The sequence below is a fragment of the Chrysochloris asiatica genome, unplaced genomic scaffold (assembly GCF_000296735.1).
Source record: "Chrysochloris asiatica unplaced genomic scaffold, ChrAsi1.0 scaffold00027, whole genome shotgun sequence".
Classification (NCBI taxonomy): Eukaryota; Metazoa; Chordata; class Mammalia; order Afrosoricida; family Chrysochloridae; genus Chrysochloris; species Chrysochloris asiatica.
The window spans coordinates 8,254,434-8,282,085 of NW_006408545.1; the positions used below are offsets into that span (position 1 = coordinate 8,254,434).

The window sequence follows — 27,652 nt, forward strand, 5'->3', positions numbered from 1 at the left end:
GCAAATTTTTTAATGTAATATAACAAAGGAGAAAGACACTAGAAAAATCACAATTACGATGTTTATTTAGCAAAATAAACTTGAAGTTTTCTATAAAAACAAAACCATAAAAACCATATCCAAAGTTTAGTTTCCCTATTTTCTTTGGTATTGAAATTAACCTTCAGGACCTAAAATATTTTATTTTGAGTAGTTTAGTCATTGTATCCATAATAGTTTTCTATATAAGAAAACAGAAAATTAAGTTATCTTTAGTTGTCTGACTTGTTAGACAACTGATGAACATCAAGGAATTATTTAGTCATATGTTTTCTACTAGAAATATATTTTGAGTTTTTAATGATCTTCTGTTATCATTTTCTACGTTATCTGAATAACAAACCAATAAGAAGATCCTATGTACTTAGTTAAGCACTTTTCCAAAGAAACTGATATGAACATACCAGGAATTAGCAACACTTATTTTCCAAGATGACAGTATTTAAAAAATTCTGAATTAGAATTATTTGCTCCAGTCTTTTCCATAAAATAGCATCTGATAATTGCTAATAACATTAAATAAAAATTAATCAAATCCAATTCTATCCAGATAATTCCTGTTTCACTTAAAAATATTACTTAAAACCAGATTTTTTTTTCTACTAAGAATAATATTATATGGCTTGTTAAATTAACAAGATAAAACACTTCCTCAAACACCAAGGGACAGTTGAGCTACTCTAATTCCTTTTATATATTCTATGCTTCCTCCAGTTCTGATTTCTCCATGTCCCTCCAACCTTGTCTAAAAATACTTACCCCTTAATTTGTTAAGTTGAATCTGAAAAAAAAAAAAAAAAAATCTAACAACAAACTAAGGCAATGATTTTTTTTTTTTTGCATAGACTCTTTTGATCACAAAATGATCAAGCAATTCATAGCATCAGTGCTAGCACTGAGATTGGGAACAGGAGGAGTACAACCACAATAAAATACAGCTATCTATTAGAAGCACTGCATAAAGACATCTTTGGCCATGTAGACTTTGGGCCTTCTGGAAATAAGTCAGTTGCATTGCCAACATGACAAAGAAGATAGCAATGTTCAGAATTAGGAACAATCTGGTATATGAAGCAGACAGTGACGAGGCTTTGCTGTGAGTAGTTGTCACCATCCGTGCCTGTCCAAACTGGCCTTTCACCAAGCCACCATTTTTGTGTTTTTCATACGTTACATCTGCAAAATCTAAAAGGTCTTTCATTTCTTCATCTTCATCTATGGGCAGTTCTTTCTGTGCCAAAATCTGAGCTTTCTGTCGAATCTTTTTCTCATTGACTTCAATCTGTGCAAAAATATCAGGGACAGCATCCAGAAATTTGTAGCGTTTGCCTGCCCTTCGGTTTTTCTTTGACTTGCTTTGCTGTTGCTGCTGTTGCTGAGATATGGCGAAAATTCTATCAATGGCCTCTTCAGTCTGCCTCTTATCTGAAAACCTCAGCAGGCGCTCAGCAGTTTTCCTAAAGCTAGCTGTGTTCTGGACTCGAGACAGGATCTGTTTCTCCAGCAGCTGGAACACTGGCTTAAAACGCTGCAAGTTCTGTTCTACAATTGCAGCATAGTCCTTCACTTCGGGAACAAGGGTGCTCTTGATGACTGAACTCTGGTCAAAAGTAATTTTCTGATGATCTGCAATGACCTGTGCAAAGGCAGACTGCCCTGTGGACTCACCTGTCCAAAGGTAAGTTGCATAGGCATGTTCACTAGTGGCTATGAACACATCCAGTTGCTGGGAGTCTCCATGGATACTGAAACTCTGAACATCTACAGATGGTCCTATGAAGAGGTAAGCAGCCCTGGTGATGGGACTTCGAAGGTGCGTGGTGACATTCACATAGTTTGTACCATTATAGGGATACCCTCTAGGGTAAGTCACTGAGGCAAAGGTGGCTTTCTCACTGTAGCCAGTATCATCCATCCAGTACATCTTATAGAGTCCATCTCGCTGCCTGATGAAAGCCCCATGGACCCCATCTACCACTGTCTCCTCAAAAGGAACATCCACATTGTGGAAGAAGCTTGCTGCTGTCTCCAGGGGGCTCTCCTCTCCCAGGTATATTTGGTCCACAAGGAGGAGAAGCTGTGGATGCAAGAGGATCAGATTCCTCTGAACGTTCTTTAGACTGAGCCGGGGGTTATAAGCTCCCACACCTTCTCCTCGGATAAAAACCATCCCATTCTTCTCCACTGCTGCAACCACTCTCCCCTGACAGTTAGCTGCCAGGTCATGCTTGTATTTAGACCATTTGGATGAACAATCTTCTGTAACCTGACCCTCCCAGGGAGCAAAGCAGCTTTTGGACACAGCTGGGGAAAACATCAAAACATTGTTAAAGAAGGTGTATTTTGGACCATACAGAGCTTCAGTAATGAAAGGCACACCGTTGGGAGCAAAGGTAAATGAGTTTTGATCAGGGTGTTCATGTCCTGCATTAAAATTTCGCCAGCCTTTGATCCAATCTTTATATTTGTTTCTGTGCACAATGTCATATATTGCACGTCCCCCAAGTTTTCCTGACTTGAAGGAAAGGAAAGATCTGTTGATTTCTGCAGGTAGTGCACTTCCATAAGTCACAACTCCCCAGTCTTCAAAATAGTGCAGCGTTGGAGTGCCAAAATCTGGAGGAGGAACAGATTTCAAGCTGGCATCATACCTGAAAGAATGGATTTTCAAAAATTAAACTTAATAAAATTTCAATGCGGTGGAAGTGAAAATTACACACCAAAACTGCGATGCCCCATGGTGCTGTGGTTGGAGGAAACAACACACAGATGCTACCCAGAGAATGGGTTGTGCAGATTGGTTTTCGGGACTATTCTGAAAAACCCTGGATAATCAGCATGCTCGAGAGAAACCCTTCCTAATGAAGAAGGAGTAATCCTCAAGACTTGTAACCATTGGGCTTGAACCTGAAATCGGTTTTGCTGCTAATCATCACCTGGGCCTTCTCAACTTGGTTAGAGCTGTCATCCAAACTCCCAGGGCTCATAGATTTAAGCACTTCCCCCAAACTTCTACCTGAGGGGTTCCTATTCTAGGAAACTCATGCAAAGAGTTGGACTCTAGCAAATTTTCATTGTAATGTTGTATTGTACTGATACTATTAAAAGTTTGTTAGAGTAGTGTTTTCCTCTGAAAAATGAAAGTAGAGTGGAACTTAACAATTCCACATCTAGGATTACAAAGAGGTAGAATGCCACGAAACTATTTAAAATTGGGGGATTTATAATTGTGGCTACTGTTACCTCAGATCTAAAGGTTTCAGTTTGCCTTTTTTTGTTTTTTAATCCACAGAAGGTACCATGCTTCTTAATGGCTTATTAGCAAAGTAATACAATAATTAACATTACCATTTTTCAGTGATTAAGAGCACAGGTTTTTCAATCAGTTAGAATTCAAAAACAATAATGAGATGATTATTATTTTCCATGATTTCACACAACAGCCTTGACAGATTCATATGGTGGATCACGAAAGGTTGACCCATATTATTAGTTACATATATTTATATACTTTCTTATGTATGTACTTTTCTCTAAAGTGAATTAATCTTTCACCTGTGGTAGAGCTAATTTTATTGCTCCTTTATTTTGCCTGTTTCATTTATTGTTGTAGAACTTCAGTTTTTGGACATCAGAAACTGTGTCTCTATGTATGTCTAGTGTAATGTTGACTTAATTAACGCAATTTCAAAAATCTAGATATAATCTGAAATGGACAACCTTCCCTCAGTTTTTGGTCTGTTTTTAAATGCCTGGGAAGGCAAATGTTGAACCAAGTTACTTAGAGTTAACCTGACCCCTACTGTCAGCTCTATAGAACTCTTTTGGTTGCTTTTTTATGGATAAATCGATAACACTATTAAGTAACAACTCCATACCTTTAAACTGTTATGCATTAATATACTTAGTTCATTGGTTCATTAATACACATTACAAGTATTTTTTCCATCAATTAATTATGATAAAGAGAGTTAATCAAATCATAAAAAGCTTATTTTGATGTTGAACACACATTCTAGTATCTTGAAAAGACATCAGAGTTAATGATTAACCAGTTCCTTGTAATTCTGATTTTTAACTTAATGGATGCCAACAATATACTTGTTGTTGTTGTTGTTGTTAGGTGCCATTGAGTCGGTACTGACTCATAGCAACCCTATGCACAGCAGAACGAAACACTGCCCGATCCTGGGCCAACCTCACTACTATTGCCATGCTTGAGTCCATCGATGCTGCCACTTGGCCAATCCATCTCATCAGGGTCTTCCTCTTTTTCTCTGACCCTCCACCTTACCAAACATGATGATATCCTTCTCCAGCAACTGGTCCCTACTGACAATATGTCTGAAGTATGAGAGATAAAGTTTGGCCATCTTGGCCTCCAAGGAGCACTCTGGCTACACTTCTTCCAAAACAGATCTATTGCTTCTTTTGGCAGCCCATGGCACTTTCAATATTCTCCTCCAACACTATAACAATATACTTGGTACTACTTAAAAAGGAGTTGGTGGTTCAAACTCACCAGCTGCTCCTCGGAAACCCTATCCAGGGTCGCTATAGGTCAGAATTGACTCAATGGCCCTTAACAACAACAACAATTTAAAATGGAAACCCAGGCTTCTCCTTCTGGACTGAAAAAGAATGAAGCAAAAAAAATTACATATTTCTTTTATTATCAAAATGAACCTGTAAAATGTTGCCAAATATTTTTAAATACTTTGGAAATTTAAGAAACAGCTTTACTATTGGAAGATTATAATATTCCATTTACCAAAACATTTTATTACTTTGTGTGTGAGAGAATGTGTAATAACCAGAATTACTTTTGTGATTTTCTCTTTATATAACTTCAAATACAATATAAATAAAAACTTACCTATTGATACTTCTAATACAAAAGAACCAAAATGTCTAGTTATTAGATCTTAAACATAAGGAAGTCTTTCTAAGGGTATCAAACACTATGCTATAAATAGAATTAAAGCTTCAAGTGCTTTGGTGGCATGAAAAAAGGCTTCAAGGGTTTTAGCTTTTCATTTTAAATGCAAAACATGTAGCATGTGACGTGAATCATCCTGCTGGGCACCATTTCTCTGTAAAGCTCAGTGTGTCATACCAGAGAAATTCTGTGTGTAGAGTGCACCAGCGCTGCCCTTTGGATGGGGTTCCTGGACCTTCTATCACACGGTTCTTTCTGATTTGATCAGCCAGCCAGTTGCCACTGCCATTCCGCATGACAAATTTATCCAGGAACACTAATTGGCTTTCTGGACCATAAAACCAGTTGTAATTTGAGTCTGCGATAGCCACGGTTCTTTGAAAGCCTGTGGATAAAAGTTAGAGAGAATTAAGATATGTTTCAAACTGCATACCACTCTAGAGGTCTAAACAATTATCTTTAACATTTTCATGACCCATGTGATTACACAGTGCGCACTTACATTTTCCACCTCTGTAGTTTAGTGGGAAGCCTGTATCCCACTTTTAGAGCATGCTATTTGGTGAAGGCTTGTATAACTGCATGACTATGAAGAAACGGGCCTCATCCCACCACCCCAGTACCTACCTAACGAGGGGAATTCAAATAGTTCATGACAAAATGGAATGAAAAAATAATGGGATTTTCCCATGAATTTTTCAAACCTCCTTGGATGTGTCTTAATTGTTTCATAATCCATATTAACACACACAAATTAATGGATTCCATTACAGAAAATATGTGGTTTTGACAAAAAATTCAAAGCAGAAAATAATTCAGTCTTGAAGGGGTTAAACTTGGTTCTAAATTACAATCACCTGTGTGTCTTGGATGTCCTAACAAACGAAAACACAATTCCTATGTTCCACCTCAGATCAATACAAGAGTACCTCACGAACCTTGAGCAAAACATTTGTATTTGTTAAGTCATCGATACGGCAGCTTGTCATTGATGATGAATGTGCCACCCCTATTAATGCCTTATGCATATCATCTATTTTTACAATATCCTCTATATGTGCAATCATTTTTACATATGTCAATGGTCTAGTGGTTACGAATCGGGCTACAAACTGCAAGGTCAGCAGTTCGAAACTACCAGCTGTTCCGCAGGAGAAAGATGAGGCTTTCTGCTCACATAAAGATTTACAGCTTCGGAAACCTTGTACAGGGTCGCTATGAGTCGGAACCATGCATAGTTAGTTCATGAACCCAGAATAAATGCTAGCTCTTTCAGCAACTCATTCTGCATCCTAGGCCAAGATATGAGGTACTTCAATCTGGCATCCAGTAAACTAGAAATTAAGACAAAAAACTAACTACACTACTATTGGAAGAAAACCTAATAATTCCCAGAGAAGATCTTGCCAATATATACTTCTGGAAACTTAAAAACAAACAAACAAAAAACCCACAAGGGTCATGTTGACCAATTTTCCTACTGGAAGAAAAAAAAGGCAAAACGCAAGTAAGACTGAACAGGATCTACAAGAAGAAGACTGGGAGAAACTCTTGGTTAGACAGACATTAATATAATACCAACTGTAGTGAAAAAAAAGAGAAATGCAGTAGAAAACCGACTGACTTAAAATGGAAACCTATTACAAACTGCTACAAACATACGATGGTAAGTAAAACGTATTAGCACTACAGCTCCAATTCATACAGGTACAGTGTATTCTAAATAAAATGTGTTCAACTAGGTCTGTGGTACTGTGGTGGCTGTGAGGGACTGTGATGCTGGAAGCTATGCCACTGGCAGTTTAAATACCAGCAAGGCCAACCACAGTGGACAGGTTTCAACAGAGCTTCCAAACTAAGTCAGACTAGGACTTAAGGCGCAGACTACTTCTGAAGGGTAAACCATTGAAAACTTTAGGACTAGAAGATATAGTGCTGGAAGATGATATAGGTTGGAAAACACTCAAAAGACAACTGGGGAAGAACTGCCTCTTCAAAGTACAGTTGACCTTAATGACGTGGATGGAGTTAGTTTTTTGTGACTTCCATTCCTGATGAGGCAAAACTCAAAATGAGAAGAAACAATTGCAAACACCCATTAATAATCATAACATAGAATGTAAGAAGTATGAATCTAGGAAATTTTAATGGTTTCAGAAATGAAATGGAAAGCATAAATGTTGATACTCTAGCTATTAGAGAGCTGAAATGGAGTGGCGTTGTTCATTTTGAATCAGACAATCATATGATCTGCTATGCTGGAAACAAAAAACTAAAAAGGAATGGCATCACATTTATCATCAAAAAGAGCATTTCAAGATGAATCCTGAAGTACAACACTGTCTGTAAGTATAATAATATCCATATGTCTACAAAGAAGTACTGCATTAGGCAAATCTGCTGCATAGAACTTTTTAAAGTGTTGAAGAGCAAAGATGTCACCTTGAGGACTAAGGTGCGCCTGACCCAAGCCATGATATTTTCAATAACCTCATATGGATGCGAAGGCTGGACAGTGAATAATGAAGATCGTAGAAGAATTGATGCCTTTGAATTGTGGTGTTGGAGGAGAATACTGAAAGTGCCATGGACTGCCAAAAGAACCAATAGATCTGTTTTGGAAGAAGTGCAGCCAGAGTGCTCCTTGGAGGCCAAGATGGCTAAACTTCGTCTCTCATACTTTGGACATATTGTCAGGAGGGAACAGTCGCTGGAGAAGGATGTCATGCTTGGTAACATGGAGGGTCAGAGAAAAAGAGGAAGACCCTCAATGAGATGGATTGGCCAGGTGGCATAATTGATGGCATCAAGTGTGGCAGCGGTAGTGAGGTTGGCCCAGGATCAGACATTGTTTCATTCTGCTGTGCATGGGGTCACTATGAGTTGGTTCTGACTTGATGCACCTGACAACAACAACAACAACAACAAGGAAGTCCAGCAAATGCCACTATTATTAAAATTTATAAATCAACCACTAAAGCCAGTGATGAAGAAATTGAAGAATTCTAGCACATTCATCAGTTTAAAATTGATCAAACATGCAATCAAAATGCACTGTTAATTATTGGTGACTAAAATGTGAAATATAACAAAGAGGAAGGATCTGTAGTTGGAAAATATGGTCTTGGGGACAGAAATTATGCTGGAGATGGCACGATAGAATTCTGCAATTCCCATGATGTATTCATTACAAAATACCTTTTTCCAACAACGTAAAAAGGCCTATACGCCTGAACTTCACCAGATAGAATACACAGGAATCAAAGTGACTATATATGCTCAATATCATCAAATATGGCTAGGGACCAATTACAGAACAGACTATCATGGGTTCATAAGCAACTTCAGGGTGAATCTGAAGAAAACAAAACTGTGCCCATGAAAGGCAAAGTATGACTATGAGTCTGTTGTTGTAAGTGCCACCGAGTCAGTTCTGACACATAGTGCCCCTGTATAGGGTTTCCAAGGAGCAGCTGGTGAGTTTGAACCATTGACCTTGCAGTTCAAACTAACGTTGTGGTCAAGTGCTTATCCTACAGCATCACACTAGGATTCTTTGAGTATTGTTGTTGTAGTGCTGTGGAGTAGGTTCTGACTCATTTCTGAGAAGTGGCTGGTGAACTTGAACTGCTGATCTTGCAGTTAAACCAACCTTGCAGTTCAGCCAGTTAGCTCACAAGCTCCACACCATAACTCCCTTTGAGTATATCCCATCTGAATTTAAAGACTATCTCTAGAACAGATCTGATGCATCAGACACTCTAAAGACCAGCAGAGTTATAGGATGACATCAAAACCATCATACAGGAATGAAGCAAAAGATCATTGAAAAAGAAAAGAAAAAAACAGTAAAAAAAGAAAAGACCAAATAAGATATCAGAACACTCTGAAAACTTGCTCTTGAGCATAGAAAAGCTAAAGAAATTGGAAGCACTGATGAAATAAAAGAGCTATACAAAAAATTTCAAAGGGCAGCTAGAGAAGACTAACTCAAATATTATAATGAAATATGCAAAAACTTGGAGTTAGAAAATCAAAAGGGAAGAACATGCTCAGCATTTCACAAGCTTAAAGAATTTTAGAAAAGATCTAAGCTTTGGGTTGCAATATTGAAGGACTTGATGGGCAAAATATTGCATGGTACAGGAAGCATCCAAAGAAGATGGGAATAGAATCACTGTACCAAAAAGAAACAGTCAATATTCAACCATTTCAAGAGGTAGCGTATGATCAAGAACTGATGGTACTGAAGGAAGAATTCCAAACTGCACTGAAGGCACTGATGAAAAACAAGGCTCCTGGAATTAACAGAATAAAATATTGAAATGTTCAGAAAGATTGATACAGCACTTGAGACATTCAGTTGTCTATGCCAATACGTTTGGAAGACAGTTACTTGGATAACTGATTAGAAGAGATCTGTATATTGCCACCTCAAGGAATGTGACCCAACAGAATGGGGAAATCACTGAACAATGTCATTAATATCACATGCAAATAAGATTTGCCGAGGATCATCTTAAAACGATTGGAGCAGCAAATCAACAGAGAACTGCCAGAAATTCAAGCTGGATTCAGAGGAGGACGTGGAAATAGGGATATTATTGCTGACGTCAGATGGATCTTGGGCTGAATGAAGAGAATACCAGAAAGATGGTTACTTGTGTTTTATTGACCATGAGGTGGCATTCGACTATGTAGATCATAACAAACTATGAATAACATTGAGAAGAATGGTACGCCACAATATTTAATTGTGTTCATGAGGAAACTGTTCATAGACCAAGAGGAGTCAATCGAACAGAATAAGGGGATACCAAATAGTTTAAAACCAGGAGAGGTGTGCATCAGAGTTATATCCTTTTGCTACATTTATTCAATCTGTGTCTTAGCAAAAATCCAAGAAAATGGATTATGTGAAGAACATGGCATCAGGATTGGAGGAAGACTCATTAGCAACCTGCAATCTGTAGATGATACAAGCTTGCTTTCTGAAAGTAAAGAGGACTTAAAATACTTACGGATGAAGATCCACTATAGCTTTCAGTATGGATTGCACCTCAATCCTCACTACTGGACCAAAACGATAATCAGAGAAGACTTAAGTTGCTAAAGACTTCAATTTGCTTGGATCCTCAATGAATCTCATGGAAACAGCAGTCAAAACATCAAAGTATGTATTGCATTAGGCAAATCTACTGCAAAAGATCACTTAAAAGTGATAAAAATCAAAGATGTCACTTTGAGAACTAAGGTACACTTGACACAAGTCATGGTATTTTTAATAACCTCATAGGTGTGTGAAAGTTGGACAATAAATAAGGAAGACCATAGAACCTTTACCTTCCACCCGGCAGCCTTGATCTGTCCCTTCAAACTTCATTTTGTTCTACAAAGGATGTGTTTTATTCATCTTCTTATTTGCTTTCAAGGATCTCAGATTAGTAGAGTATTTAGAAAATCACCTTTCTAAAGATTTACTTGGACAGTGATTTACTAAAGCATTAGAAGCAATAACATTAGCAGCATGGTACACAATATGAAGATAAATAAAAAGTATTCCATAAAATCATATGAAACTGTATAGAACAAAACAAAAATATCAAAATGTAAAGCTGTTTCTTGACATATCCCCCATCTAGGTCTATATACCATAGGTGGTATTCCCATCTTTCCAATCCATTCTCAAAGAATTCTGCACTCTTCCATTACATGGTATCAAAATGGCAGTTTGGACATCCCTGAAGGACTCAAATTCTGTTCCTTTAAAATGTTCTTTGTGACCACAAATCCTCATATTAGCTCAAAAATGCTGTAATACATAACACTTGAATTAAATTCTTCTCTGACATTTTTATATGCCTTTAAAAATAAGGACTGGACTGCTTATCCTTAAAGACACATAAAAAAATCAGAAAAGAATTGAATTCAAGAGTTATAAAAATGGATGTCAGAAGAGACACTGAAACTTGCCCTCCAGCATAGAGATGCTAAAGCAAATGGAAGAAATGAGAGGGTACAAGAGCTGAACAGAAAATTTCAAATATGACCTCAAGAAGATAAAGACAAATATTACAACAAATGTGCAAAGATCTGGAGTCAGAATATGAAAAAGGAAGAATACGCTCAGCATTTCTCAAGCTGGGGGAACTGAAGAAAAAATTCAAGCCTCGACTTTCATTACTGAAGAATTCTCTGGGCAAATTATTGAATGATGCAAAAAGCATCAAAAGAAGAGGGAAGAATACACAGAGTCGCTGTACCAAAAGGAAATGATTGATGTTCAACCGTTTCAAGAGGTAGCATATGATCAAGAGGCAATGACACTGAAGGAAGAAGTCCAAGGTGCACTGAAGGAATTGGCCATGAACAAGGCACCAGGAACTGATGGAACACAAATTGAAATCAAATAAGTGAGGTGGCACAGGAGACACTCACTCATTTCTGCCAAGAAATTTGGAAGACAACTATCTGGCCGACTGATTGGAAGAGATTCATATTTGTGCCCATTCCAAAGACAGTTGACTCTACGGAAGGTGGAAATCATTGGACAATATCTTTGATATCCCATGAGAGTAAAGTTTTACTAAAAGTAATACAGAAATGGCTACAAGCATACATTGACAGAGAACTTCCAGAGGTTCAAACCGGATTCAGGAGAGGCTGCGGAACGAGGGATATCATTGCTGATGTCTGATGGATCTTGGCTGAAAGCAGAGAATATTCAGAAAGATGTTTATCTGTGCTTTATTGACTATGCAAAGGCTTTTGATTGTGTGGATCATGACAAGTACGGACAACATTGCGAAGTATGAGTATTCCTGAACACTTTATTGTGCTCATGAGGAATCTGTACATGGACCAGCATGCAGTTGTTCGAACAGAGTTTGGGAACACTGACTGGTTTAAAATTAAGAAAGGTGTGCAACAGGATTGTATTTTTGCACCATACTTATTCAAACTATATGCTGAGCAAAAAATCCGAGAAGCTGGGTTATATGAAGAAAAACGTGGCATCAGGATTGGAGGAAGACTCATTAACAATTTGCAATATGCAGATGACATAATCTTGTTTGCTGAAAGTGAAGAAGACTTAAAATATTTACTGATGAAGATAAAACAGCACAGCCTTCGGTATGGATTGCATCTCAATGTAAAGAAAATAAAAATCTTCACCACTGGACCAATAAACACCATTCTTATTAATGGAGAAAAGATTGAAGTTGTCAAGGACTTCATTCTTCTTGGATCAACTATGAACACTCATGGAAGCAGCAGTGAAGAAATCCAGCGACGTACTGCATTAAGCAAATCTGCTGCACAAAACCTTTTTAAAGTGTTGAAGAGCAAAGATGTCAGCTTGAAGACTTACGTGCGCCTGAGCCAAGCCATGGTATATTCAATAACCTCTTATGCGTGTGAAAGCTGGACAGTGAATAAGAAAGACTGTAGAAGAATTGATGCCTTTGAGTTATGGTGCTGGAGGAGAATATTGAAAGTGCCATGGGCTGCCAAAGAATAAACAGATCTGTTTCAGAAGAAGTGCAGCCAAAGTGTTCCTTAGAGGCCAAGGTGGCCAAACTTTGTCTCTCATACTTCAGACATATTGTCAGGAGGGACCATTAACTGGAGAAGCATATCATGCTTGGTAAGGCAGAGGGTCAGAGAAAAAGAGGAAGACCCCCAGCGAGATGGATTGGCAAAGTGGTAGCATCAATGGGCTCAAGTATGGCAACAATAGTGAGTTTGGCCCAGGATTTCGTTCTGTTGTGCATAAGGTCGCTATGAGTCAGTACTGACTCGATGGTACCTAGCAACAACAATTGGACTATTAACCACAAGGTCATCAATTCAAACCCATCAGCTGCTCCTTGGAAACCTTATAAAGCATCGCTATGAGTCCAAACAAACTCAATGGCACTTAACAACAACAATAATCTCAATATTATTTAAAATCCACAAGGACATCATTTCTTTTTCTAATTTTGCTCATTTTTACAGAAAAAAATTATAATAGTTAACACATTTCCTTATTTCTGGCTCATTATACCTGGCAGGATGGTTCTATACATAAATGCAAAGTGTTGTTTAAGCCATGGATGGCCGAAGTGGTTGATGTCAAAGTGCCTTTGAACCAGAAACATATACTGAAAGAGTGATCTAGTGGTGTAGCTGCCATAAGCAACTCCTTCATAGAGGGAGCCATCTGTCACCTCTCGGAGTAAGACCAGAGATTTCTCCATGATGGTCAGAACTTGTTTGGTCCACAAGTAGGCTTCTTGAAGATACCCTGAAAGATAAAAACACATGGAAGCATTGATAAAAGTTTGTAACAAATCCAAAACAAAAATATGGTCAAATAAAATCCTTTGAATTACTTGATTAGTTTATACAACGAATTACATTTTATAACACTTTTACATATCAAAATTATAAGCTGAAAAAAAAAAAATCCATTGCCATTGAGTCGATTCCAACTCCTGACAACCCCATATGTTACAGCGGACTGAGTTCCAAAGGGTTTCCTTGGCTGTAATTTTTACAGGGCAGATTAGCATGCCTTTCACAATCCAGGTTTGTGATGGGTTCGTTATATAAACTAAAACGTTCTTAAATATATATTTATGTGAAAGTAAACCTTTGAATGAGTATTAGTCATTTTCCAATCCTTAATAAACTGAAACCACATCCCATCTAAGGTCACAAATTGCATACAGTATTTTATATATGAAAGAAAAGATTTGCATTTGGAGACATTATTAAAATTTCAAAATAATGATACTTGAAAATATTTTCAATTCATCATTTTACAAAACTCTCACCACTATTTTATAAAATGTAAAACAAGTTACAATAATAATAATACGTGAACACTTTTCAATCTGTACTACTGCTAGAAGACAACTTTCCATCCTTTAGGCCCTTTTATATTCCACAGTCTCTGAAAAACAACACAGTGAAGTGAGAACCCACCGGAATAGGATATGCGGGCAAAAAAATTTGATTAGGAGTCCTGAATCTGCCATAAATTATCTGCATGATTTTGTCCAGACACTTTTCTAAGCTGCCACATTTTTTTAAATCTCCTCAACTAAAAATCAGAAGTTTGAAAAAGAGAAGAAACTATCTAGACTTTGAAATGCTAGCTTTCTATAATTCTTGTGACTGCCTTCTAATGTGGGTGGAGTCTTCCAGGTTCACTCCCACATTTCACATGTGTCATCATCAGTGCTGAACTCTCTTCCAAGGTTGGCATGATCTGCTGGGTACAGGGGCCTGCAGAGGCCCAGGTACCACCAATTCCTGGCTGAAATCCAAGGTTGCAGGATAACACCCATAGGGACAGTACTGTTCCCAAGCTCAGCTGCCCAGAGATTCTTGTTAATTGTTCCCTGCCTCCTTCTGCCAGCTCCAGACCTGACAAGCCAGCCTTCTGGTTAGTTTTCAATTTCTATTCTCTAATCATTCAGTTTTAAAATTTCAATCATCTTCACCATTTTTTCTCTCACGTGTCTTCCATATTGAACCTGACACCAGTTTTACTGGTGCTTACAATCAGGATCTATAATCACTGTTCTATGACTAGGATATAAACTCATTTTCTTTGTCTGTTCCTTTTAACAATCCTGTTCAAGAGATATGAGGCAATGTGTACTAACACAGGAGGGGGTTTCAAAAAAGTGTGTGGAAAAATGGAGTTAAAATAAAATTGAAATTTTCCATGAACTTTTTGAAGCTTCTTTGTATACGTTAAGGTGTAAGTCATCTGTCATTGCAAGTAAATCATCTGTTGATACAGTGTTATTACTGATATTATGTCCAGACACAGAAAAGATGTAAGTTCTATTGTCTTTAAAGAACTAAATATTTATTTAAGAAAATAAAACTATACTAGATTAAAATCCCAAGTCTTGAGCTAGATCTGGTTCATTATAAGGTACTTTTTATCCTTTTATGATGATACGTTTTCATGGGTTTTGAAATTTACTACACGATTTGATGGTGGGTGTTTGCACTAGGTCTTATTTGTGTTTGGTTTTATTTTATTTTTGTTTTTGTGAGGGCAGGAGGCAAAGGGAGCTAGGATGGAAACTCACCTTGTAGTCCTTAGCTTGAATTTCATTTCTTGGAGAGACAACTAAATGCAGTAGAAAAACATTAATCTTGGAAAATGGCTAGAATTGAATCCAAACCCCAGCTACCTTATAAGGTTAATTTGACTATAAATAAAATATTTACTAATTGTTAGGGTGAATATTGTTAGAACGTTTACTCCAAGTATATATTTTATATTCTATCAATTGTAGTTTAAAAACTGCTTTAAAAAAATTCAATCTATTAATTCATTTAGAGACTTCCATAGGAGTCCTGGTTAAGTCAGAATTATAAGAACAAAAAAATGAAACACTTGACAATTATGTCATGCCTTAAGGTAAAGTAGCAGCACAGCCCATACAAGTTGGTTCTAACTTTGACCTACATGATCTACATTGGCTGTTTGAAGTCTTTTGAGAAAGAGGTATAGTGATGTTATGATACAGCTGTCTCTTAGGAACATTCACTGTAAGTAAAAACCACCCATTTTGCCCTTTAAAGTGCCATTTGGTTGTCTTTGCTGTCATAGTTCACTATTGTTGTTGTTAAGTGCCGTCGAGTCAGTTCCGACCCATAGTGACCCTGTACAGGGCTTCCGAGGATGTAAATCTTTACAGGAGTAGAAAGCCTCATCTTTCTCCCACGGTGTGGCTGGTAGTTTCGAACCGCTGACCTTAAGGTTCGCAGCCCGATTCGTAACCACTACGCTACCAGAGTCACTATAGAGAAATGAATATTTGCCATGCTGTGCTGTAGGAACATGACCTAAGACACTCAAAAGACATCATTAAATAACTTTTAGGCTAATAAACAGAATTTAGGAAAAAGATATCTCTCAACTAGCTAAGAGATGCTCTAGGTAGTACTTCACCTCAAGGGCTTGGCTAATACCCAAGTACAAACAAGTTTTCAAGAACAATTATAAAAATGCATTGTTCACCACATGACAACTATGACTGATGTCAGCTCAGTCATCCCTTTGCTGAGTCCAGACACACCTTGGTTCATCAGCACGAGGCTTCCTGTGAGCAAAGCCATGCAGTTGGTGGGTTGATGATTATGCAGGTATTGAAATCCCCATCCTCTCCTGTATGAGGTTTCATACATATAGCCCGAGGCATTGGCAATCACTTCAAGAAACTTCTCCTGTTGCATCTTGCTCAGGTAGTTGTACAAGAAGTCATAGGCGGTGGCAAAACCCACCAGGGAGTGAGCTAGTGGGACTTCATCCCAAGGAGCATCTTTTACTAACCTGTAGAAGAAGAAATAAAGTGAATGAATGAACAAGCCACACAGATTTCGTCAAACTATTGAAGGTATCTATTTCTCAGAATTGAAAGCTAAAATGGAAGATATAATCCAAGAAGCTTAACAATACTAGATTGGTTTCACAATCTGCATAAGACACAAACATAAAATGTGTCTAATGTGAAAATTACAGTTAACACTTTACTCTCACTGGCTCTGTCAACAGCAGGATGTTGAAAATTTATATTCTTCACTCCTGATGAAAGACAGAATTGATTCATAGATTTAAAGCACAGAATATGTAGCAGCAGGGAAAATTCCCCCTAAGTTTCTATTGAATTCTTGCTCACTGTACTCTTTTTCGCTGCCTGGGAGTTTCTCATTTTGATGTAAGGGCTGCCTTGCTAAAACTCAGGGACACGTATATTCTACCTTATTTCTCATAGGGATCATGGCCTATATAGTTCATACCCTCTCAATCTGGACAGATTGACTTGGTCAGCACCATGATGGAGGGTTAGATAACAGGCTGATGGAAGCGAATGAGTTGAGCAGATTCTAACTCAGAATTTCTCTGTCTCATTCTTTCCCATAAAAAGAACTGCACTGTCATAAATGTCTTAAAAGATCTTTCAGGGAAGTTTAAAAGCGTTTTCTGTGACGTACTGTCAAATTTCTAGGACGCAAAATGTCTGCTTGACTAACTACTTTAGTCTGTAAATATTTTTTTAAATTTTGTTGTCTATGCTAACCAGAAGGCTAAAAAGGATTTTCTACAATCAGAACATTATCAAATGATCCCAAAAGTCCTCCTCATCTGCACAGGATGTATTTGAGTACTTGCTGAGGGAAACAAAGGATGAGGGCATTGTACCTCTGTGAACGGAAGAAAGTCCTCAATTAGGGATTAAACCACAGCTTAATGTTTTGAACCATAAATCTCTTTTGGCAATCTTGGAAAGTTTTGGTCCTTTCTCAAAATGTTTCAAACATAATATGTAGAAATACAAATAGATTTTTTGAAATGGTGATACATCTGAATCTTTATTAAGGCATTAATGAACAAGATTTATTAGCAAGGATAATAACTACCAGAATTTATAAGTAGTTTTGAGCATATTTTGAGATTTCTAGAACCATAATGATACAAAAACATGTGATACCTACGTGTGACAAGGATTCAGAGTCTACCAACATTGTTATATGATGATATTGATTGAAATGTAAATATCAGTTAACATTCGTGGAAATTAAGATGTAATATTTCCCATAAAAAAAGCAAGGCTTGTATTCTGCGTTATCATGTTCTAACAGTTAGAAAAGAAAAACCAGTTGACTTAAGATTGTTCTTCATGAAGCAGTGAATATTAACTTCATAACAACTCGAGTACACATCGTTCTAATATTTTGTGTGATAAATTGAGCATAAAAAGTGCAGATACTGCACAGCCAAGTCTCCAAACTGTCATGAGGAACAGCACTTGTGCAATCCTCTCAACAAGAGTTGACTTGAACCCACTGCCACCAAGTTGATTCCAACTCCTAATGACCCTATGAAACAGTAGACTTCCTCATTAGGGTTTCAAGACTGCAATCATTTTGGAAGCACACTGCCACAGCTTTCCATTATCACAAAGAAATTCTGGACTATCATGAACAGCAGAAAATGTAAGAAATCAGTTTTAGTTAAAATTTGACAATTTACTTGATTAAATAACCAATTAAAAAGAAGTCCAGTATCAATATAGGTTATCTGTTTTTATTTGTAGAAACTTGAGTTAAAATGTGGCTCTTTAGATTTTTTTCACATATACAGATAATCTGTAGAAGATAATGATCTATGAAAATCTACATTTAATATTAATACAGTTTATAGAATATTCCTTATATTGTTTAAAATTTGATACTGTTTCATTAACACACTGGTGTCAAAATCAATACTTGAAAAAAAAAGAAGTTGGTGATTTAAAGTCTAAGAGAGTCCTGATTCTCAACTGAATGTTTATTTCAATTAATCCACAGCATGTTAGAAATAAAAACTAGAAACAATGAGACCGTGAGTAACTCCCCTTATAATGATATGGCTATTAGTTCTGTTTTCCAGCACTGTTTAAAGCCTAAAAATCTTATGTCAGGCTTTATCCTGTGTTGTTGTTAATGAAGTGCTGTCAAGTCAGTTCCAACTCATAGGAATCCATGCATAAGGTTTCTGAGGCACAGTTGGTAAGTTTGAACTGTCCATCTTGCGGTCCAGTGCTTATCCTATGGCCCCACACCAGGACTCCTTTCTATGTGCAGCTATATATATTTTGAAGGGCATAATTTGATCCATGGTATAGGCAAATTTATATATAATTTTTACGTTTGTTTAAATTAGGCTCAATCTTTCCAAAAAAGTAGTAGCACTCAATAAAACAACCCATCTTCTTTTTCTCGTTTTCAGAATAACATTTTTACAAACCTATAAAATACTTACTTAGTAATTTTCTTAAGTAGACAATGCATATTTAAAATCTGGTTTATTTTAGACTCCAGAAATCTATGTAAGTACAATTTTAAAAACACGAAACAAGCTTTAAATATGAGTTATAAATTTACATATCCATTTAAAATGAACTTTATTTATATCCAGAGTACAGCAGTGAACTTTCTAGAAATTGCTACATATAAACTTAACAGGTTAGAGCAGCTGTATCTACCATACATAAGCCACAGCTCTGTCCTTGGCCACGCCACCAAAATAAGAAGAATTCTATTTTTTTAAATACAAATAGGTCAATTCATAATGAAAGAGTCCTAAGGACATTAACCTAATAGAAAGTCATTCAACTTTCAACCAAATGACTTTTGGTGTTTGGAAATAGCCTCCAAAAAGAAGAATCATGTACTACCATTCTTTTAAAATATATGTATCTAATACAATAGAGATTCATTTTACTTTATTCTGGCAAGCTAAGTGTGAAAACTAACCAGGAATGTTAAAAGTTAGCAGTATGTTAAATTTTGTGAGCAAAGCCTATAAAATTTAGCCAAAGGGAAATAAATTTTTAACCCAGTTGCCTAGAATCTAGAATATAGAGAAGACTGATCTATAGGGTAATGGGGTTCAAGTAAAGTGGAATAAAAAATTTAACATAGGAGATACAGTCTTCTCACCCCAGCATTAATAGAAAAGTTAAAAACAAAAACAAAAAACAAAACCCAAAGAATGACAAATTCTAGCATGGGTATGGAGAAACAGGAATCCTTACATGAGTGTTGGGGATTATAAAATGGTGTAACTGTGGAAAACAGTATGGCGCTTGCCTAATAGGTTGGAAATAAAAACTCCATATATTTCAGCAATCCCTCTACTTGGTATATATCTTACGAGTCAAACACGAATAGATCAATGTACACCCATGTTCATCACAGCACTACTGACAAGAGCAAAAATATGAAAACAACCTAAATGCCCATCAATGGAAGAATGGATTAACAATGTATAGGCACACGTGTAATACTACACAATGTTAATAAAATAACAATGAGTCTGTGAAACATCTTACAACATGGATGAACACTGGAGGACATTTGTTGTTGTTGTTAGGTGCCATTGAGTCAGTTCCAACCCATAGCAACTCTATGTATAAAAGAATGAAACACTGCCGGGTTCTATGCCATCCTCACAATCGCTGCTATATTGAGTTCATTGTTGCTGTCACTGTGCCAATCCATCTCCTTGGAGGTCTCCCTCTTTTTCACTGACCCTCCACTTTACTAAGCATGATGTCCTTCTCCAGAGGATGGTTTCTCCTGATAAATACTATGTCTGAAGTATGAGAGACGAAGTCTGGTCATTTTGGTTTCTAAGGAGACTCTGGTTGCACTTCTTCAAACACAGACTGTTTTTTTTCTTCTGGAAGTCCATGGTACTTTCAATATCCTCCTCCAACATCATAACTCAAATGCCTCAATTCTTCTACAGTCTTCCTTATTCATTGTCCAACTTTCACATGAATATGAGGCTATTGAAAATACCATGGCTTAGGTTAGGTGCACTTTAGTCCTCAAACTTTGCTCTTGAACACTTTAAAGAAGCCTTGTGCAGCAGATTTACCTAATGCACTACGTCATTTGACTTCTTTTCGGCTGCTTCCTTGAGCATTGGTTATGGATCCAAGCAAAATGAACTATTTGACAACTTCAATCTTTTCTCCACTTGTCATGATGTTATTTGTTGATTCAGTGGTGATGATTTTTATTTTCTTTACATTTAGGTGTAACCCATAATGTAGGCTGTAGTCTTAGACCTTTATCAGTAAGTATTTTAAGACCTCTTTGCTTTCAGCAAGCAAGGTTGTATCATGTGCATATCGTAGGCTGTGATACCACGTTTGGAGGAGATTAGGCTGAGTGAAATGAGTCAATCACAAAAGGCAAATCTTATATGAGACCACTACTGTAAAAAATCAAAAGATTTTCAAAGTGAAAAAGCATTCTTCGATGGTGACCAGGTTTGGAAGGAGTAAGTTATTGGTTAGAGTTGGGGAAAAAAACAAAATAGACAAGGAAAGACACTGGGAGGGGTGTGTAAGAGTTAAAGGCAACAGAAGTAAATACTGTCATATACACAAACCTGAGTAATTACACAGATAGACATGCAGGCTGAATGGGTGGAGAGTGTGGGAGTATTCTCAAATATTTATGTTTCATAGAATATTTGTACATGCATATTTACCTTTGCTACAAATATAGCAATGAATGTGCTAGAGCACATAGGAGGTAAAGTTAGGAAAACTTCTTAGACATAACCAAACACCTTTAGAATGAATCACTGAGCCCGGGTGCCTAGGACCATGGTCTCAAGGGACACCAACGTAAATTGGCATAACATAGTCACAAATGGAGTCCTGGTGTGGCGCTATGGGATAAAGCACTGGACTGAAAGGTCGGTTTGAACCACAAGGTTGATGGTTCAAACGCACCAGCTGCTCCTTGGAAACCCTATACAGGGTCGCTATGAGTCGGAACCAACTCGACTTAAAAGGTCGTGAGTGGGTATCTAAAGTGCATCTATTAGTCCCTGCTCATCTAGAAGATAAGTGAAGAAAGTCAAAGACACCTAGAAACAATCCAATTGACTAACAGACCACTGAACCTCTGTCTCCATGACTCTGAGACTAGAATTAGATAGTGCCCAGCTACCATTACCACCTGCTCTGAAAGGGATCACATTAGAAGGTCTTGGATAGAATGGGAGAAAAAATGTGGAACAAAAGTCCAAACCATAAAAATGACAAAGCTTACCAGTTTGACGTAGACTGGTAGAACCCTTGAGACTATGGCCCTTAGTCACTACGCAGGCCTGGAAATGAACTCACCACTATGGCTCAATTTTGAGCCAAAAAATACACAAGTCTATGGTGCTTTAGGATAAGCTCTCGACCACAAGGTTAGTTTGAGTTGCAAACGTAGGTGGTTCAAACTCACCATTACTCGTTGTTGTTGTTGAGTGCCATCGAGTCAATTCCGACCCATAGCGACTCTGTAAAGGGTTTCCAATGAGCAGCTGGTGAGTTTGAACCGTCGACCTTGCAGTTCAAATGGCTTTGCAGTCTGGCACATTAACCCACAGCATCATACCATTCACTCCTTGGGAACCCTAAAAAGGGTCACTATAAATGGAACAAACTCAAAAGCACTTAACAACAACATAAAGGGAACAATAACATTAGTGAGGTATGTACAGCACACCTTAGAACAATCAATCACTTGAGATCAAAAGGGCAGCATTTACCCAAGGGCAAAGTTCAGAAACTTTAGAATAGAAGGAGGAAGGGAAGGAGACAGAATAAATATGAAAAGTGATGTTACATTGCAGGGATTACAGTCAATGACATGAAATAAAATATGTATGAATTGTTGAAGGGAAAACTGACTTGTAAACTTTCACCCAAATCACACAAAATTTTTTTTGGGAAAAACCTAGGAATATTCAGCTTTGCACTGCTTTTACTTCCTCCTGGAAAGGGGAATGTTATCAAGTTTACATATGCTTTCAGAAAAGTCAAATTTGCAGTAAGAACCAGGAGAAAGCGGCAGAGTTAGCAGCCAGTCATGGTGTAGCTCTGTCAATCCTGGTGTGGTGCTGTAGGATAAGCACTGGACCATAAGGTTGGTTTGACCCACAAGGTTGGGGTTCAAACTCACCAGCTGCTTCTTGGGAACCCTATACAGGATCACTATGAGTCTGAACTGACTTGATAGCCCTTAACAACAAGAGCTTGGCAGAAGGGCCTTTGTGTTAGAATATAAAAGGGTTCCAAGCTCTGTCAGTTTTAGGTATGTCTCATCAGAAACCCTGTACAGGCTTGCTAAGGTCGGAACCAACTCCATGACCCTAACAACAACAGTAACAAGACAGAACTAAAATGTGAAATCTGGGAAAATGGCAAAAATTAGAGGACGGGTACCCACAAGGTTGCTCTGGGAACACTCAAAGCATCTCAGATACTCATTGTATAGAACTCCTAAGACAATGTTCCCACGCCCCATTCTTCTGATGGGCCTTCTAATGCACTACTCCATGTAGAGTCGGCCCAAGGATTGGTGGGTTTGAACTTGCAGCTCATTTAGACCCTTAAACTAGCCAGGAAACAGACAATGGGCTTTCCTTTTACAACATTATTTTGCTTTCTATTTGAAAAAATTTGCTAGGAGGATAATATTATAGAATGATTGACTATATGTTTAAGACCTATTCAGGGGAGAGTAAATAGCCCTGAAATGTAAAAGACTGTTTCCTTTCATAATCTATATTTTTATATCCATTTAGGAATTCCATCTAGCAGAATACTAGCATTTAATTTCATTTTAAAGATAAAAATTCAATATCCCAATCATTAAATTCTGTAATATAAAAACTGAGGTCAGCTTGACTCCACTCAAGCAGAATATTGCCGGGTTAATTATATAAAAGTGTGAACAAAGGGAAACATTCTTTTTCACTTATAAAATAAGGACTCTAGCTGATCTGTGGATAAAATGAGTTCATCAAAAGATACCAAGCTAATGAGAATAAAATGTAGAGTAAGTATTGTTGTTAAAAGGGATAAGTAATGTTTCATTCACTAACATGAAGTTTTAAGATCCAAGTAAGCATGTATGCTACCCAAGCATAAGCTATTTAAATGGAAACATGTGCAATTTGTAACCCCTTTTACGTGACCAAGCATTCTTAGGGTTTGCATCCTATCTGAAAAGATAATAAGGCTAAACATGATGAACAAGATTATTCAAATTCGGTGACAGACCCCTGTTACACTGGAATTTGTTGTTGTTATGTGCCGTGGAGTCGGTTCCGACTCACAGCGACCCTGTACAAGGTTTCTGAGGCTGTAAATCTTTACAGGAGCAGAAAGCCTCATCTTTCTTCCACAGAACAGCTGGTAGTTTTGAACTGCCGACTTGAGGTTAGCAGCCCGATGGCAGAGCATAAAAGACTGGGATGAAAAATCAGGCTTACATATCAAATCCTAATGGCAGATTATGAAAGAATTTGATGTAATCTGAAACCAACCTGTACTGACTTATCTGTACTGTTCACAAAAACAAAATCAGTTTTTCTCATTTAAAAGAGTCTCTTATTTTTTCATATATTTAACATTCTTTATATTTGGTGTGGTATTGTGGGTTAATTCATTAGTACTGCAAGGTCAGTTTGAACCACAAGCTCAGCAATTCAAGCTCACCAGCCTCTCCTTGGAAACCCTATACAGGGTCACTATGAGTTAGAACCGACTCGATGGCACTTAATGACAAAAACAACATATTTATATAGTAAAATGGTGTATCTGTTTACAAAAGTTCAGTTGTGCAACTTATTAATGTCACCAATCAGCCAATGAAAATGTAAACTGTGTTCTGAAGTAGTCAATTTGATAGCAAGAAAATAATTAAATCCTTTAAAAGAGTAATGTTTTCTTTTAGCCCTATGGGAAAAAAAAATACTATGAAACCTCACTAATAAGCAAAACAATATGATACTGATATGCGAATAGTCAGGCATGCCTATGAAACAAAGTAGAAAGTCCAGAAATAAATACAAGACAGAGAAATATAGTATATGATGGAAAAAAATCACTATAAGGAAAAAAAAATCTGTAGCAGCAAGGGGTATTGAAATAACTGAATAGTCATTTGAAAAGTAATAAAACTGGATCTAAAATAACAACAACAACAACAAATATATATATAAATTAATGAAAACTTCTTAGATATTATCAAACATCTGAAGGCAATGAGTAGTTGAGAATGGGGGCTCAGAACTATAGTCTCAGGGGACAACAATGATCAACTGGCATAATATATAGTCCACAAAAACAATGTTCTACATCCTACTTTGGTAAGTTGTTGTTGTTGTTAAGTGCCGTGGAATAGGTTCCAACTCATAGCAACCCTGTACAGGGTTTCCGAGGCTATAAATCTTTATGGGAGCAGAAAGCCTCATCTTTCTCCCACGGAACAGCTGGTAGTTTCGAACTTCTGACCTTGCGGTTCACAGCCTGATTCATAACTACTACGCTACCAGAGCTCTCTACTTTGGTAAGTAGCATATGGGAATATTAAAAGAGCATGACTGGCCATCTAAGGTGCAGTTATTGGTCTCACCATATGCAGAAGAAGAGAGATGAGAAATGAAGATGCATGGTATCAATTAATCCAGCCAACTAATGGAACATGTGAACATCAGTCTCCATGACTCTGAGACCAGAAGAACCATATGTTATCAAGGTACCAATGTCAATTGCTCTGAAAAGGATCACATAAGAAGGTCTGGGATAAAGCAGCACACTATGTAGAACAAAACTCAAAAGTATAAAAAAATTAAAAAGTCAGGGTTTACTGGTCAGAAAGAGACTGGCGGAACCTGAGACTATGGTCTTTGACCAACCTTCAGGTCTAGAAAGGAACTCACCCTAGCAATCGATTGGTATAGAGGGGGAACAGCAACACTAGCAACACTAGTAATACTAGTAAGGTAGGCTCACTTTGAATGATGAAATGTTCAATCATTCAAAATCAAAAGGACAACATATACCTAAGGACAACATTAAGAAGAGATGGGAAACTGGGCAGAAAGGAAACAGAAACTAGGATGACTGTTACTACATGGAAGGGCTTTACATTTGTTGAATGTAAAACTGATGATCTTATCTGTAAACTTTAACTTGATTCACAATAAAAAGTTTTTTAAAAACGTGACTAAATCTATAGAAAGAGATAGTGGAAAGGTCCATATATCAGCCAAACAAGGCCAGCAGCAGACTACGGAACAGACCATTAATTGCTCATATGCAAAGTTGAACCTGAAGAAAACTGAAACAAGTCCATGAGAGTCAAAATATGAACTCAAACATATCCCACCTGAAATTAGAGATCATCTCAAGAATAGATTTGATGCATTAGACACTAAAGAGTTGTGGGATGACATCAAGAACATTATACAGGAAGAGTTGTGGGATGACATCAAGAACATTATACAGGAAGAAATCAAAAGGTCATTAAGAATACAAGAAAGAAGGAAAAGACCAAAAAGGATGTCAGAAAAGACTGAAATTTGCTCTCCAGCATAGAGTTGTTAAAACACATAGAAGAAATGACAAAGTCAAAGAGCTGAACAGAAAATTTCAAAAGGCAGCGCAAGAAGACAAAGTCAAATACTATAATGATATGTAAAAAGATTTGGAGTTATAAAACAGAAAGGAAACATGCTTAGCATTCCCCACACTGAGGGAAACAAGGAAAAAATTCAAGCCTGGACTTGCACTAGTGAAAGATTCTTTGGACAACAAATTGAATGACACAGAAAATATCAAAAGATGGAAGGAATACACAGTCACTCTACCAAAAAGAAATGATCGTGGTTGATGTTCAACCATTTCAAGAGTTATTATATGATCAAAAGCCAATAATACTGAAAGAAGACGTCCAATGTGCACTGAAAGCATTGGCAAAGAACAAGGCTCCACGAATTAATGAATTATAAATTGAAATCTTACAACAAACTGTTGCCGCACTGGAGGCACTCAACTATGCCAAGAAACTTGGAAGACTGGTCAACAGTTTGGAAGAGATCCATATTTGTGCCCATTCCAAAGAGAGGTGACCCAATGCAATGTGGAAATGATAGGGCAATATCATTAATATCACATACAAGTAAAATTTTGTTAAAGATAATTTTTAAATGTCTGCAAAAGTACATTTACAGGGAAATGCCAGAGGTTCTGGCCAGATTCAGATGAAAATATGGAATGAGAGATATCATTGCTGACATCAGATGGATCTTGGCTAAAATCAGAGAATACCAGAAAGATGTTTACCTGTGTTTCACTGACTATGCAAAGGCTTTCAAATGTGTGGATCTTGACAAACTATCGACAACACTGAGGATAAACAGTATTCTGGAACACTTAACTGTGGTCATGAGGAACCTATACATTAGCCAAGAGGCAGTTGTTCAAACAGAACAATGGAACACTGAATGATATAAAATCCGGAAAGGTGTGTGCCAATGTTGTATTCTTTCACCATATTTATTCAATCTGTATGCTGAGCAAATGCCCGAAAATCCTGATTATATGAAGAAGGAAAATATGAGTATATGTCAAAAGAAAAATGATCTATAAAAATAGATCCCAAAATACAAACCTAAACCAAAGAAAAGAAAAAAAGTCAAATGTTGGAATTATCTGACAAGGGCTTTAAAACAACTGTGAAAAATATTTTGCAGTTTATACAGATGTTACTGAGTGACGGGGAGAAAAATTCTAGGATATTTAGAAGCTGTAAGAAAGAACCAATTGAATATCCTAGAACTAAAAAACAAATTACATGAAATAAAAAACTCACTATTTGAAATTGACAGATTAGACACAACAGAAGATGGAGCTAGTAATTTAAAGGATGAATATTACAAAGCACAAAGAGGGAAATAAGAGTTTTAAAAATAAATAGAGGTTTACCAACAGCCTACATTATTCTCAATGGCGAGAAACTGAAAGCCTTCCCTCTGCGAACAGGAACCAGACAAGGATGCCCTTTGTCACTACTCCTATTCAATATTGTGCTGAAAGTCTTAGCAAGAGCTATAGGGCAAGACAGGGAAATTAAAGGCATCCAAATTGGCAAAGAGAAGTAAAACTCTCCCTATTTGCAGAGGATATGATGCTATACATAGAAAACCCCAAGACTCAGTAAAAAGGCTACTAGACCTCATTGGAAGATTCATCAAAGTAGCAGGATATAAGATCAACATACAAAAATCAGTTGGATTTCTCTATACCAAAA

The 27,652-nt window shown here is 37.1% G+C and overlaps 1 protein-coding gene across 1 annotated transcript in view; it reads right to left on the bottom strand.

Annotated features, from left to right (window-relative positions):
* Positions 1 to 283: 283 nt before the first annotated feature.
* DSE (dermatan sulfate epimerase) overlaps positions 284 to 27,652 on the bottom strand; it is a 53,519-nt gene continuing 26,150 nt past the window's right edge. The window contains exons 2-5 of the mRNA XM_006839911.1: positions 16,072 to 16,325; positions 13,029 to 13,268; positions 5,156 to 5,363; positions 284 to 2,690 (exon numbers count right to left, since the gene is read on the bottom strand). Coding sequence (XP_006839974.1) covers positions 929 to 2,690; positions 5,156 to 5,363; positions 13,029 to 13,268; positions 16,072 to 16,325 — 2,464 coding nt within the window. The 3' untranslated portion in view covers positions 284 to 928. The remainder of the gene's footprint in view (positions 2,691 to 5,155; positions 5,364 to 13,028; positions 13,269 to 16,071; positions 16,326 to 27,652) is intronic.